Below are 15,167 nucleotides of genomic sequence, written 5' to 3'. Positions count from 1 at the left end.
AAAAGCATTCACATGAAAGCATCATTGTCATAAAAGTATATTTTAGGTATGTTTTCTTTTTTACTTATATACTTCCTATTTCCCTACCTAATTGCCACCTTTTTCTTATATGTTTTCTCCTGAGTTTCGTTAGATTCTTTTAATGATTGGAAGATTCATTGGTTATGGTTCTGATATGCTGTTGTATTATTTTATCTTTACATAAGCTACACATTATGAAGATATGGTAAAGATAACATTAAATCTCTACCAATCTTCTTATCTTAGTCACCTAAAATTATATATTTCTATTCATTTAAAATGATTTCTATGATCAGAATCGATTCAATGATTCATCCCTACAAGGCAAACATTGACTGCAAAGACCAAAATACCTTCTCCGTTCTCAAAATCTATATAAATCATTGCAAAACCACAGAAGACCAACCCATCAAGTCAAAAGTCATATCAAAAGCATAGAGAATACCACAGGCAGTAGAAAAAAATCCCACAGCTTGATACTTACAGAATTTCTTAAAATCTAGCCACTTCTTTCCAGCTGCCAGCCAAAGGATGAGGCAGCGACACAAACACTACATCCTCTGTTACTTGTCCACATGGCTATTTGAAGTCTGCTAAAGAGCGAACTTCTGAGCAGTTACATAATGACAAAATGACATGAGGGAAAAACACGTACGTGATTTTGAGTCAGCCCTTTCGCTTTCTGCACAGCAGTTCCCATGAAGATTGCAATGTAGAATATTTTTTTGCTGTTAGTATTGCTCACTTTGAATTTTTATAGCTGCTTGGAGATCTGCATCATTGTTATTTGATTTCAGCTAATCAAGCATACAAATGAACAGGAATGCAGACACACAGTGCTGTAAAAAACACAGAAGGAAGTTTTTTCAAACAAAATCCCTTTATTAGGCAGTGGTTCCAGTGATGCAATCAGAATAGGAAGGAAAGTCTGTGTTGCTTCACTGTTTTGTTTGGATTTTGGGGTCCAGTGTTAACTTGTGATAATATTTCCATTTGTAAGTATATTTCTCTGAGGGCAATCCAAAAAAGTGACTATGATGAATCTACTAGGAAAAATATCCTATTGAACTTGCTAAGTTTTTCCATCATAAGTGACCATTACAGAATTGCCCCATTCAATTTTCTTTCCTGTGTAGTTCAGTAGCTTTTGGCTAAGTTTATTAATAGTTTTTTTATCAAAGTCTGATAAATGCACAAAGTGGATTCAATAGAAATATAATTAGAGAGAAATTCAATAACTGATTCATCCATGTGGGAAATTTAGGAATTTTTAAAATAAGAAAATGGAGTGAATAGGATAAATGACCAAAAAGAAGCACTGCAACGTATATCAGGGATATAGAGTCAGTTGCAGAATAGTAACAAGGGACATCTAGACTTTAGAGGCAAGCCCAAAACCTACTGCCACCAAGAGGAGTTTTGGATCTGACCTTAAATGTGGTGAGATGTCAATTACATTTGTAATCCAAAGATTCAACTCCCTATAACCTCTACAGTTCAACAGTTAAAACAAACATGTCCTTCTGCAGACATGACTTATCTGATCAGCCCATCACACCACTTAATTCTAAACAGGATTTTCCAGGTGGCATGTACAGAGCACTGTATTGTCTCTCTGAGTTTAGGTAGCATGGTTTAAATGTGAGAAAGGGCAATGGTGGCAGAAATGTTAGCTTAAGCAAACAGGAGTTTTCCTTAAGTCTCCCAAACATAAAATGCACAGCAGCAGTTTTGCAAAGTGAGCAAATTCTTTTCAGCAAATGTAAAATTGATATTGAAGATTAAGAAGTTTCCTCTCCTCCTGTAGGAATATGTCACTCCTCTCACCATATGTATGTGTTGTTCATTGTTTATCCCTGAGACCTATTCATCGTTTTCAAGCGATCTTCAGAAAATGCTAAATCTGGTCTGCTGTAACCACATTATAGGGCATTATTCTCTTTATAGGTTGTCACAAATGATAGAAAAGTGGCATTAAGTTCAGGTTTTAGCTAAATATAGATCATAGAAAAGCACAGGAAAATAAATACTGAGTTAATTATCTTCAGCTACACCAGCTGCTTAAGTATATTGATGCCAGCGAATGTTGTAAGACCCTGTGAAGATGGCCAAACCCATAAATATGTGTTTTCTGTAAAGACATCAGAAAATCTCTTCCCACTCGCTATTATTTTCCTGTTTCTGGTACCTGTTGCAATCTTCTTTACCTAATTTCAAAGATTATTCCAATACTAAGTTTAAATTTATTCTAAGTCTTCAAAGATTGCCTATCAAATGCTATTGCTACTGCTGTGTCCAGTGAATTTATGGACTATCTGTGGACTTTAGGGTAGCCCCACAGATACCCTACCGTACATATTATTATTTCAGTGTTTGGTTCATTTCTATTGTTGCACAGCCTAAGGTCCCCTTTCATTTGGATGAAATATAAAATCTATCCCAGTGATGGAAACTCATCACCAATAGTCTCAAAGGAGGTAACTTAATCTAGCTGTCCACTCCACCGATATAATTAGGAATTCACTTTGTCAGCCTTTGAGGGTTTAACTACAGCTGGCTGGGTTCAAGGCAGTCTCAGAAACCAATCTGTTCTTAGTAACACCATCTCCTTCACAGGATTACAGACATACTTTCAGCAGATATACCCAGCTAACTGCTGAATGATGTTTTTCCACCCACTTATGCAGTGGTCAATGTCTTTTTCAGCATAATTGAAGCCCTGGGTCAATGCCATGAAATGATTCAGAAACCAAAGGCTGAACTGACAGCTAAAGAATAAAGGTTATGAACCTTATTTACAGTGTCTGAATGTGGCTCAGTTCAGCCTCTGAACATCATCATACTCCTGATCCAGCTGATGAGATTTAATTAGAAAACAGTTTGTAATGGATATTCAGATGCTGACTGGCCTATCTATTGTTTTAGAAATAAAAGACATTTTAGGCTTTATTCTCTAGGAAAATCAGAGCTCTTCACATGGATTAGCTAAGTTAGGGGGGAAAAATCTAACCTAATAAAAATTTAAAATCTTTACATTTATTCATCAGGACTAGTTCTAGATCCCTGCTTTACTCTTGGCTCTTGTGCTGGAGTCTGCAGGGATTCAGATGATGAATACCTTCATAATACCATCAATAAGCTTTTCTAACTGAGTATAACAAGCAACACTCCTTTTTCATGTGCTTTGCTCTGGTAGCAATCTAATTTGCACAAATGAATGAGATATTCTGTTATGGCTCAACTTGGATAAAGCTCTCCCTCCAGCCTGCAAAATATTTGAGAAAAAATGCAATACGACTTTATACCTGTTTACTTTATGCAACTAGACCTGAAAATACACTGCCTAACCTTTTAATCAGCAGGGTGGCCTGTTCAGAAGAAAACGTACTATTTTTTTTTTTTCCTTATCAGTCCTGAAGCATTAGTCTAAACACTTTGAATTCCAGCCTTCAAGTTTCCACCTACAGACCTGTCAGAGGGCTGAACACAGGAGCCCCCGGGCCAGAAGCCCCATAGCTGTAGCAGTGCAGCACTGCGCCTGATTTAGGGCTTGGGCAAAATGCTGTGCTAACATCAATGTGCAGCTCCTGAACACAGGCAAAAGGAGGTCAGATTTGTTTGCAGCCACCCCATAAAAAGATATACTGAATTCCTGTGTTGTAATCGTTACGTGGTAATTGTGACATTCACTAAAGCCATGGATTTATTACCTTGCTGTTAGACCTTATGGTGTCAGACAGAACTATAAAAAATTTTTTTTCATTGCTTTATTTTGTTCCTTTTTGCCTGTCATACAGATTTTCAGTAGGTGTCAGAGTACAGGCATTCACAGCTGGGCCTCAAAAACGGATAGTACATAAATTCCAGTGTCCTGTGTCTGAGAGACAAAAAAAAAAAAAAAGAAAAAAAAAAGAAAAAAAAGGACTGTGAATTAAATAAAAAAGCAATACAACTCCTTCTTGCTTCAGTAAGTCTCCATGTAAATAGAAGAAGGTTAACTCTGAAAATTACAATTTACTGTATAATTTAGGTTTCTTGATAGCATTAACAGTGTAATTATAGACTTCCTCATTACCCACATGAATATCATACCCCATGACTGAAATGATAAAATGAGCCTCCAAAGACACCCTATGACAATAAACTCCCTGTACAAATGGATGATTACTTAAAACTACAGTGACTCATTGTTGCATGGCACGTAACATAATTAACTACAGATTTACTTCTGTTCAGTGTAGACTGAGGCAAGCTGGTTTGGTTTGCATGGTCTTACTGCATTGCTGAGCGTCACAGTTAACTTCAGGCTTGGGTTAGCTACATCTTATGAAAATAATTCAGTAGTTAAAAAAAAGCCATGAGATGGAATCCAGTAAGGATGAAATGCATCTTGACCACACAAAAAAAGCTGCAGAGTCAATGTCCCACCCCAAAAATCTGTGGTACGCTTCCTAAATACAGAACATGTAGGTCTGTATGTTGAAGAAGGCTTTTCAAAAACTGGTGTAGTAGGTTCCTTTATTTTTAAATGTAACTCTTTGTCAGAGGCAACAGATGGTTTAAACAAATACACTTGAAGCATATTCCAGTTAATATTGAACTTGTGGGATAAGTAATTCTAATGTTTGCTGTATACTCTGTGGATTGTCAATGACACATGGGTAGCCTTAAGCTTCATGCTCCATCTATGTACTTGTACATATTGTACACACACACATGTACATAAGAATAAATGAATACTTCCAGAAACCTCACATTTCTAGTAATGTTATCCTTAAATTCTCATGGTTTAATTGCTTTTGCTAATTGAAAGACAGAAGAAGGTAAGACAGCTAACAAGTGAGGCAGCATCAAAGGACTGCAGCAGATCAGCTGGGAATTATGGGGAAATGCATCCTCCGAGTGTAAGATGTAAGAAGGACCTTACACAAGGTGGACACAAATGTTTCAGCAGGAGACTAAAGGCTCCCACATATTTAAAAGAACCCTCTCCTGCACTTGGCAAGCTGTCCCTGCTTCCTTCTGCCCACCCTCTCTCCAAAAGTGAGCACTTTCAATGTGAAATCCTGCTGCAGCCTGAGTACAAAGGCTTCCCTTGTCTCTGTTCATCAGGATAAGCTCACTGTTTCCTTTCGCTTCCTTGCAGTGCATGATATGGGCACCATCTGGCCCAGAAATGGCCAAGAACAGCCAAGCCTGTAAAACATCTTCAGAAAATGCCCTAGGCTCCCCTGCTCCATGTTTCACCTGTAACTGCAGCAAATATTTTATATTCATCTCTGATACATCCAGATAAATATTTAGAACTCAGGCTTTCAAAATACTTGAATAACAGAGGGAAGTACTGCAAAAGGAAGACAGGCCTAGTCACCATTATGTTTTAATTATCTAAGGCTTCATACTGATGTCTTATTCTGCAAGAATCCTATTAAATACGAAGTCAGCCTGAAGTGAGGCAAGAGATAGCATAATCAGATGATGCCCTGTAATCAAAGTTCTTGAAAAAGAGATTTGAGTTCTGATAGCTTGATCACATTCCCACTGAATTCAGAGGTAAAACCTCCATTACTACACCTAAGCGGCCATTAACTCAGTATATATGTATAAACAAGGCTCATATCTCATTTGATGTATCATTTCAGACCTGTTATTATAAAACATAAAAAAGACAGAGCATGTCATGTTAGATTGAATGCTTCAACTATGCAGTTCTTGCTCTCATACTAATGTTAACCTTAAAAAGGATCTGACATTCTCACTTTTATATTCCTTCTTGACCACTAAGTATAATCATAATTGGGCCAGAAAATAAGTTTGGGTGATAAGTTCTGAGCTTTCATTAGCCAGAGAAAGAGAAACTGCTGGGGAGGAGGCTCTCCATCACCACACCTAGAGTTTGCACAGGTTAGCCCAGAGTCTGGGTAACTGCAGACTGTCTGACGTCTGCAGAGGCGTAGTTAGCAAGGAACATGCTATTCAGTGAGTCAAATTCAGGCCTTGTATAAATTTTTTTATTCCCTGCCTAAATCTGTCCATTGGGAAGCTAGTAATCTTTTGATTAGCTGTAGTAATATATGATGACTTACAGCTTTAGAGCTTCTTCCACCTCTGGTAGATAACTGTGAGAGTGACCTGATGTCTGATGCCCTGAGGTTTCACCCAAAGATGTTTAAAACACAGTTCCCCAGCTCCCCTCTCGCTTTTCTTGTCTTTCAGCTGGTAAATTAGATCAACCCAGCTGGACTTCTACATTCAATATAGGCTTTCAATATATACTCCCCTCTGTCTTTCTGCACTGGTAGGGCTCCTCTACCCTCCACAAAGACTTATGGTGCTTATTTTGCTCATTATATGCTCAGAGCAACTGCTGCAGAAAGAGATGTTAAAAAAAGCCTGAATAGTCTTCAGGTAGAAATTCAATAATGGCAACACCTAGTAACAGAAATTTCTGTCTCTTCTATATTCAGCCTTCTTTCTAAGCATCGAGCATAGATCCATCCCAAACTGGATGATTTTGCACATCTGAAAATCCCACAGGCTTACAGTAGCTGAGGTGGGGTACACATAACATCCTAAATAAGAAAACATAAACATCTTCAAACGAACAAGCTGATAATAGGCTCCTGCTCCAGTGTTTGTTCCACTCTCCTGAGAGATTCTGGCAGTGTCTGGAAAGTTAACTGATACAGGCTGGGGAAAAAATGAATTACAGAGAGGGATCCCTCACAGAGCATCAGTCTTTCCCTTGCATCAGTTACAAGGGATGCCAACTCAAGGACTTCTGCTGACTGCTGGCCTCTGCTAAAATAGTCCTTCAGGGTAATAGGGCCTGTTTTTCAAACAACCTGTCATTTAAACCATTTCAGCTTTTGACTTCAGAATCACCACTTAAATGCTGCTCTAAAGCCCATTGCCGCATGTATCTGGTGGGATTTGGGGGGTCAGCTGTAAATGGGCCCACCACACAACCTCCTTTGGGAGACATTTTTCTGCTCACTCCAACTCATTTTATTGGCACACAAGGAGGAAAATCAAGTCATATGCCTGTGAAAGTGGTCCTTCTCCTGTCCTCCTTTGCTCCCCTTTACCTCCCATCCCCTTGCATTATCTTTTTTGCTTGCCTCTTCTGAGTCCCTGGTGCATACAACAGGACTATACCACAATGGGGAGAGAAAAAGAAGGAGGCAGGCAAAGGGGTCAAAATGCTAGATAGGATGCCTGGCTTCAGTCACCAGCTTGGGACATGACTCTGGACACTCTTCTCCCTATTTCCCTCCTGTGCCCTTCTAATGCACCCACCCCGGTGGTAACCTGAAGGCTGCACAGAACATGATCCCACCCTGATGGTGGACATGTTGCCTGTCAGCCTTGCTTGGCTGTGCTGCCTCTGGCCCGCTGGAGCAAAGCACCACAGTGGGCCAAGTGGCTGCTAGTACTGTGGTTAGCCAAAATCCAGGATCTTAACTTGGTTGTTTGCTATGGATACTCCACACTATTTCAGGATGCGATTCTATATTTGTGCAGCTCTAACCAGATGCTTTTCAGATACTGTTCCAGCTAGGACTTTTACTAGTATTCCATAGTTGTGTCTTGCAGTTCTCACCACTGAACATTTTCCATACATTTACATTGAATCATTTTGACCTCCTGTGCAAAGAAAATACTTTATGGTTCTTGATTCCTGGCAGTTTGTTATGCCAGTGCTGTCAGCCTGCCAGATGCAATCTGAAGATGTCTGTGTAGGGTATGTAGGGCTTTCAGGTCCTATGGTTTTTTTTGTGGGCAGCTCCATTCCTGGTGTAATCAGAGATAAGTGACTTAGTTGAAAATGAATGGGGCAGCTGGCTAAATGCTCAACCAAACAAAATGATCAAAGGGACAGTGCCAGATGTTTTCCATCAGCTCTACATATGGAGGTACCAGGGAGAGCAGCAGGAGCACCAAACTAAAAAGAAACCAGAGAAGCCAACTCTAGTTTCAACCATAACACGAGGAACTGGCTATAAATACTGCATTCCTCAGTGAGGCTCCCAGAGGACGTTCTGTAGGTATTTCTAAAACCTACAGGAAAAGCATGTCTACTGTTGTCTGACTTATTTATATGCATCCTCCTGGTAAATATTTTATTAAGAATGATAATTCGTAACATCTATAAAAAACTACTTTTAAAATAATATTTTAGCAAGTTGCTAGAGATTATAAAAAGTTTTCTTTCCACAAAATGTATTTTTTGCCCAACCTGTGCTGCCAATACAGTCTTTCCCTAAACTACTGTTTTGTGGGGTTTTCTTTTACCACTTTTAGTACATTTTAAAATTTTAATTTCATAGTTTTGAGTCCAAGTTACTGGAAGAGGCCCAAGTCATGTCAAGATTTACTCTGGAAAAGGAGCCAGATTTTTATTTTTGTCTTCTGGGTGAGTTTATGGCAGAGTGAGATAACCATCCAGAATAGTTAAGGTTGTTTTTCCAGTATCACTTAGAAGACATTCTTGACAATGCTTGTATACAACTGAGCAGGGGAGCTGCTCAATCAGCACTGACATAAATTAAACCCAGACTACCCAGCCTCGGGGCATACAGACCTTACTTCACTGTAATAAAATCTGCTTCTGTTGGGATAAAACCTGAACTGCTCATACAGCTCCTCCTGTCACAAGCCAAATTTTGGTGCATAAAGGCTCCTCCTCCAGTTGTGTTCCTTCCAGGGACACAGTCATTATTTCAGGATGTTTTACCTCACCCTGACATATCTCTGTATTATCTTGGGGCTTGAAGAGGGGATGAATATTGGAAAAGGATCTGGTGCCTTGCTTGTTCGGTGTAATGACTTTACTATTGGCCCCAAATCTGCAAGTCTTAGACTTGGAGAGCAGGGATCCTGGAAGCTACTAGCAGGTAACTCAAGGAAACATAGAATCTTCATAAATTTTTCCTGTTCATTTTTGACTACAGTTTAGTGATGCCTGCCTGAAAGTCATGACCTGACAGCAGGAGGAGGGAGAAAAGCTGAACGTGAAGAGATTGGAAAAGCATTTCCCTGGAACAGCTGGAAGTGCCGGACTTGTTTTTGGTCAGGGGAGAAGCTAAGAAGGGGTCTTGGCTGCATTGTTTGGTGGTGCTGAGGGTCTTGGCTGCATTGTTCGGTGGTGCTGAAATCTGCTTTGTCCTTTACCTATGTAGCAAGCTCCTAGGTTTAATATTATATATTCTGCTCTTTGCATGAGTATTAACTATAAAGATGTTTATTCCATGTATACAAAGATCAATGTACCCTTTAAAAGTCGATCTAAACCCATTTCCTTTCCTCTGACTCTTATTCCATGCACATGTAAGTGTAAGACCCTCATTGCAGTGGAAATATCTGTGACTGCAGTGCAGGATGAGTCCTTTGCTGGTAGATATGCTAGTAAAACACGGGCTGAGGAACTCACTAGCTCTCATACTTGAGCCAAGGAAAGCTTGAGCATGACTCACTTAGGAATGCTTTGTACTCCCCTAATTGCATAATTACCTTAGAGACCTCACTGGCCATTTGGCATAAAGGTCATGCCTGTTTCCTCTGAGCACAGGAATAACTCCTCCTAGCTTCTCCTAGCTGGATAAAAAGGATCTGTGAGGAAGACATATGGCCATGCCCCCACTTTTCCTCTGTATAATCCAGGAGCAGTATTTGTGCACAACTACAAAGTCCTTCATTCTCTGAAGTGGGGATGGGGAAATTGACCATTATGTGACAAAGTCAGTACTTTCACCTTTGCACTGGGACGGCATCTGTATCAAAAGGGACAGTGTGATATTCTGGGGTGTTTGGTACTGGCACATGTGACATCTGTGTTCTAATAAATGGGATCAGAAAAAAGTGAAGGGAATGCCGCAAGGACAGGAGTTTTCCCCATTACACTGATATGCCATAGAATTAGGCTGACTGCCAAGCAAAACAAACAGATCTTCCCAACACCTTTTTCTCAAAATCAATAAGTAAAAAACAGATATGAATGATATACATGCTATCAACAACTGCAATCTTGCAGAGCAGATGGCAAGCAAAGTGAACCGACCTGAATGTCCCATGAGAAAAATGGAAAATGAACTTGCAAGTTACATTAACAGAATTAAAGGAAGACTTGGCTGGAGAATGCTCCTGGACCTCTAGCAAACTCCACAGGGCAGTTTTCAGGGCTCACCTCAAGTCTAGAACTGGTAAAGTAAGTCTGCAATATGGAATAACAGGAGAAAGATAGAAATTAATGATACAGATATCTGAAGAGGAAGTGTTTAAGTATAGCTATCCTCAGTCCCCCCGATGCTCTCTTGTCCTGGAGAATGGCTGAATTTTTGGTCCCTCTTAACCTTTTTATTAATGTTATACAACAGTCAATTTGGAAGTTACAATTCCTCTTTGAATGTTAGTGACAGCATCGCTATGTAGTCAAACTTTCCTCCTGCTTTCCCTTCCATTAAACCTATGAATTTACTATCCTTCGTTGCACACTGATACATCTTTCATCTGAAGCAGCTAAAGCACATCTTCCCCTGTCCCCTTTACAGCCCACCAGCTAGTATCCCCTAACATACAATGGGATATATACACTTTCCTCCTACTGGGCTTATAGATGGAAGTACTTGTGGCTGCTATGCTTCATGCTGATGCTAATGCTGCCAGTGTGTTTTAGAGGTGTGCACAGGATGCCTGCCTGATTAGCCCTTCAAGGGCTGTAGACGGATGTGTATCCAAGTGGCCTGATGCATCTAAGTCACTTTATTAGTGTAAACTTTGGTGTCCATGAGTTTCTCATCTGTGTACTTGGATTGGCAAAAGTGTTTAAGATTACTCACTTCTTTAGAGGTTCATGGTGGCTACTTAAATCTTTCCTTCTTTTTTATCAACATATTTTTAAATACTGGGAAGCAGAACAGTTAAATGCCAAATGAGGCTGCATTAGCTTCCCGTTTTTGTGAGAAACGTCTGCCTAGAAGGTTCCCAAAGTGAAAGTGTTTGCAAGAGAAAACAGCTGGGAGACACTTACATCCAAGACTGGCTCTGGTGAGTGGAGCTGTTCTGATATAAAGGGAGCATCGCTCTAAAGCAACAGAAATGTTTTGGGGAGATGAAGGAAAAAGAAGGGTCTTGATTCCTGAGCTGAGAGTGAATGGGTTAGCAGTTTATCGAATCGCAGGCTAATATCCAAGACTGAATCTGTAATGAAGTATGGGCTTCATTAGAGCTACATCTAACTAAACCCAACTAAATTCAGAGGAAAGTCAGGCTCTAAGTCGCAACCACTTTTGTTATCATAGGCAACACCTCTGTTCTTTGCAGGCTTTTTTGAATCATTCTCATGGAGAGTCAAGGAGTTAGTGTGCCATAGTGTGGGTGGCTGCGATCGGGGAACACCAGACAGAGTCTATAGTAAAGCTTCTTGCATTAGCATGGCGGCAGAGGAAACTATACAGAAAATGCAGTCCAGGAAAGAGTTCTTAGAAGATGAAATAGGGATTAAGCCAGAGTCTATTTTACCATTTGCTAAAACACTCAGTGCATTTGCCTTCATGGATTCTGCATTCCAGAGGACTGCACGCTGGGTTAATAAAATCCCTCTCTCTAACAGGCTTTGGAAACTCAGATGGTCACTGACTGCCCATATGGCAGAATTTGGCTGTTGCTATTAGACAGCTGCAGGAAGCTGAAGACAAGAAAGGGGAGACAGCCCCAAAATCTTGTGGACACATAGACATACAGAGAGACACACGGCTTTGCCTCGTGGCAGGAACTTTCAAAATACGTTCCTCATCAAAACTCCAGGATCCTCTTTTCTTTTTTTCTTTCAGGAACCGCAGTTTTCACTTTTGTTTTTCTTAGGTGATATGTATGTGGTTTAACCCCCCTACACCCTGAGCTTAAGTTTCAAGAGCGTTTTAAAACAATTAGCACACCTACAAGAAAAATAGCAAAACACCACATTTCCGTTGCTCACAGACATAAAGGGAGATTGAGTTTAGCATTATTCCTTGGGGAAGAAATTATATGCTCCCCAGTAACGCAATGCCAAACCACTGCTCAGTTTGGAGTAACAAATGCCATTCTTATTGCGTCTTAAAAGCTCAGACTGTGTTTCTTTTCTTAACTTGAAATTGTGTATTTTGGTACTGCTTTCAAACAACAGTTTAACAGAACAAAGGAATTATCTTTATGAGACAGCCAGGGAAATACACAAAGAACAGGAAGATGCAGCTAACCTAAATAATGACATTGAAAACAAAATAGCTATCGGGCTATAAATAAACAATATGAAGTAAATATCATTCTTTTTATTAAGAGAAGACACAGACTTAATTCCTGGGGATAATGACATCTACTGTTTCCTCAAACTTTAGTTCTCATTTTTTTCAGTCAAGCCACAGAGTAACATTTCCTAATTTCTTCAACTTTTTACAGTATGAACTTTCAAACCACTTCTTTTGGAGAAAATTGCAAAGCCCAGACTTGTATGTTTAGGAGAAAGGTCAGATTTTCTAAAACAATAAAATTGCTCAAACTGCTATTTTTGAACTCTGCAAATACATGCATTCTTACAGGGCAGGGAAGTAAACATACACATGACTGCATTAATTAAGACAATACTTAGTTTCCTGCAACACAAAGGAATTTTCTTATTTAGACTAAGTCTTTAACGATGTGATCTCCCATTGTGTGTATGTGGGCGTGCAAAGCAGCAACTGCAAATTCACAAAAAGGCAAGGACTGGTCCTGACCTGGTGGGTGAATGGGGAAGGAATTAAATAATCCTCTAAACCAAAGCCAGAATCAGCTTTCTGAGCAACAGACTCAGTCACTCCAGACATCTCACTTTTGGTCATACAGTCCCAAATGACCTGAGCAGAAGCCTGGTTCACGTGCTTTTTTTTTTTTTCCCTGGGGATTGCCTTGTTGAGTATCTTGGGCAGGAAACTGGACTAGATCTAAAATAAGCACTCGCGTCTCCCCCTCCCCGTCCTGACCAGCAGCACCAGGCTGAAGTGCTTGCCTAGTGGAGGCAAGAAACATGTGAGAGTAAAGTGCTCGTGAAGTGGCCGAGTGCTCGAGAAACGCTCTCGGGCTGACAGTCAGCAAAACCCACGACCGGCACCGGCAAAACGTCAGGGCATGGCACTCGTCCCCATCCCTCAGGCTTTACCTGCTGGTGGGCGAATGGCTGGGAGGGATGTCCTGCACAAAGCTCTGCTCCATGCCCGGGATCCTGGCTGGGCTGTGGGGATGGTAGGCTGTCAGTACCACGCTGCCCGAGTCCTTCATCTCCATGGTCATAGGCACATGTCGGCCCTACTGCGGGTGACAAAGGAGACCAGGGGGTGCTGACGGACCCTGACGGGAGGGTGAGAGGTCCTGTCACGAGCACGAGCGCATGGCCTGGCTCCGCAGCAGCCTTTCACCACTATTTGCTGTCAGGAGAGCTGTGTAACTGAGACACGGCTCCTCTCCCTGTTAGGAAAGCCGAATTAGCATATATTCAAAAACACCGCCCACAAAACAACCCACAGGGAAGTTACTACATTCCTAGGAAACTAGAAACCTGAAATAATCCTGCATGGCACTGAGCGACCACTGGCAAAACTTCTTGCTTGCTTGCTTTTTGTTTCCTTTGAAGAGCGAATTTCTTAATACTCCTTGGGCTCCTAAAACAGGCTCGACTAAGTGAAATCATTTGCTGGTCAAGCAGAGAACGCTATTCAAACACAGAACGTGGTTTGGCAGAGCAGGGAGTGACATTAAGGTGTTTACATGAGAATTTCAGAAACCAAGAGAGCTCTGCTCTGCTTAAATTATCAAGCAGCAAGAACCTTGATTTCCTACATGCCAGATCATTTCAGTGGCAGGGAACTGCAGTTGCTTTCTCCTGAAAACATGTTAAGCTTTCATTTTGGTTGATATAACCATGTATGTAATTAAAAGGGCACTGGGAAATAAGTGAATTATTTTTACAACAGTGTGAGTTCATCTGGAGCAATCCCATAAATAAATACACCCCGAGATGCTTGATAATTTTTCACACTTGCACTTGATCTTTGTATGCTAATTACATGTTTTTCACTCAAAAGGAAACCAGCAAGCAAAAATATCGGGGTCCAGTTCTAGAGTATCACCCAGAGAAAACTCTGGAGACAAAATGAGAAAACACACTTCCCATTATTTTCCTCTTCTGCTTCTTCAGCGTTTGAGGGGGTTTTGAAAATAAATGTATCTGGTAAACATCTATTCCTGAAAACTATTGTCCTGTCTATGAAATCACAGGATCTCCATAATTTTACTCTATAAGCCACAGCTCTGAGCACCTTGTGAGTACGTGGGTGAAACGCCAGCCTCTATGCACCTTTGTCACAGCTGCTGGGGGCGTCCCTGGCACAGGGTCCTGTGCAAAAAGCCTGTCAGGCTCCTCTTTCGCATCCCCCTTGAGCGAAGTTGCTCTCCCTAGCACTGTTATAGGGCTGTGTAAATTGCACTGTCCATCTCTCCAGTCAGTAAAGTATCCCAGCTTTTGAAGGGCACAAAAATGATTAATCTCATCTCCATCTTCCCCCTGAGCTCCGTATGCTGCCTGGAGGCACATGACTGTTTCAGTCAAATCTGTTACTGCAGCCCATTTAGCCAGTGCCCAAGTTAATTTTAAATTAGCCAACACAGGACACTGATAACAGTACGGTTGGCAGCACTTCTTGCCAGACCCACCCAGGAAGCATAAATATTTGAGCATGCTCAGCCTCTAGGCTTGCTCTTGCTATGCTGCTAACGTATCCTGGTTTAAATATTTTAAAGACAGGTTGCCCAGCATAAAATCATGGTTGTTTCCACAGCAGCATGAAGGCCCTCTGGGAGCTACCATGCAGCCATGGACACATGCTAGAAACGAAGGAGAAGGCTCTAAGCTAACTCTGGAAACATTGCTTACTGCCCACAGCATCAGGACTATATCCCACAGTGCCTCCAGTGAGGACCAGGGTGAATGCAACAACTAGCAAAGGCCTCTCTATGCTCTGTGATTACTGGGGTATACGGGAGAGGGGTAGGGTCTGAAATATTAGAACAGATGCTATCATGGATCTCATTTCCCAACTCTGCGGAGCACTGACTGAATGCCAGATTGACGC

At 41.0% G+C, this 15,167-nt stretch overlaps 1 protein-coding gene across 1 annotated transcript in view; it reads right to left on the bottom strand.

The window, feature by feature from the left end:
• The window catches only part of ARHGAP28 (Rho GTPase activating protein 28), an 80,262-nt gene extending 66,775 nt beyond the window's left edge, over window positions 1-13,487 (bottom strand). Inside the window, exon 1 of the mRNA XM_056331444.1 lies at window positions 13,199-13,487. Within this exon, the coding sequence (XP_056187419.1) occupies window positions 13,199-13,329 (131 nt within the window). The 5' untranslated portion in view covers window positions 13,330-13,487. The remainder of the gene's footprint in view (window positions 1-13,198) is intronic.
• Window positions 13,488-15,167: the final 1,680 nt, after the last annotated feature.

Source organism: Falco biarmicus, chromosome 3, assembly GCF_023638135.1.
Source record: "Falco biarmicus isolate bFalBia1 chromosome 3, bFalBia1.pri, whole genome shotgun sequence".
Lineage (NCBI taxonomy): Eukaryota > Metazoa > Chordata > Aves > Falconiformes > Falconidae > Falco > Falco biarmicus.
The sequence above is the reverse complement of the archived record's forward strand: the minus strand, read 5'-3'. Positions and strand labels throughout refer to the sequence as shown.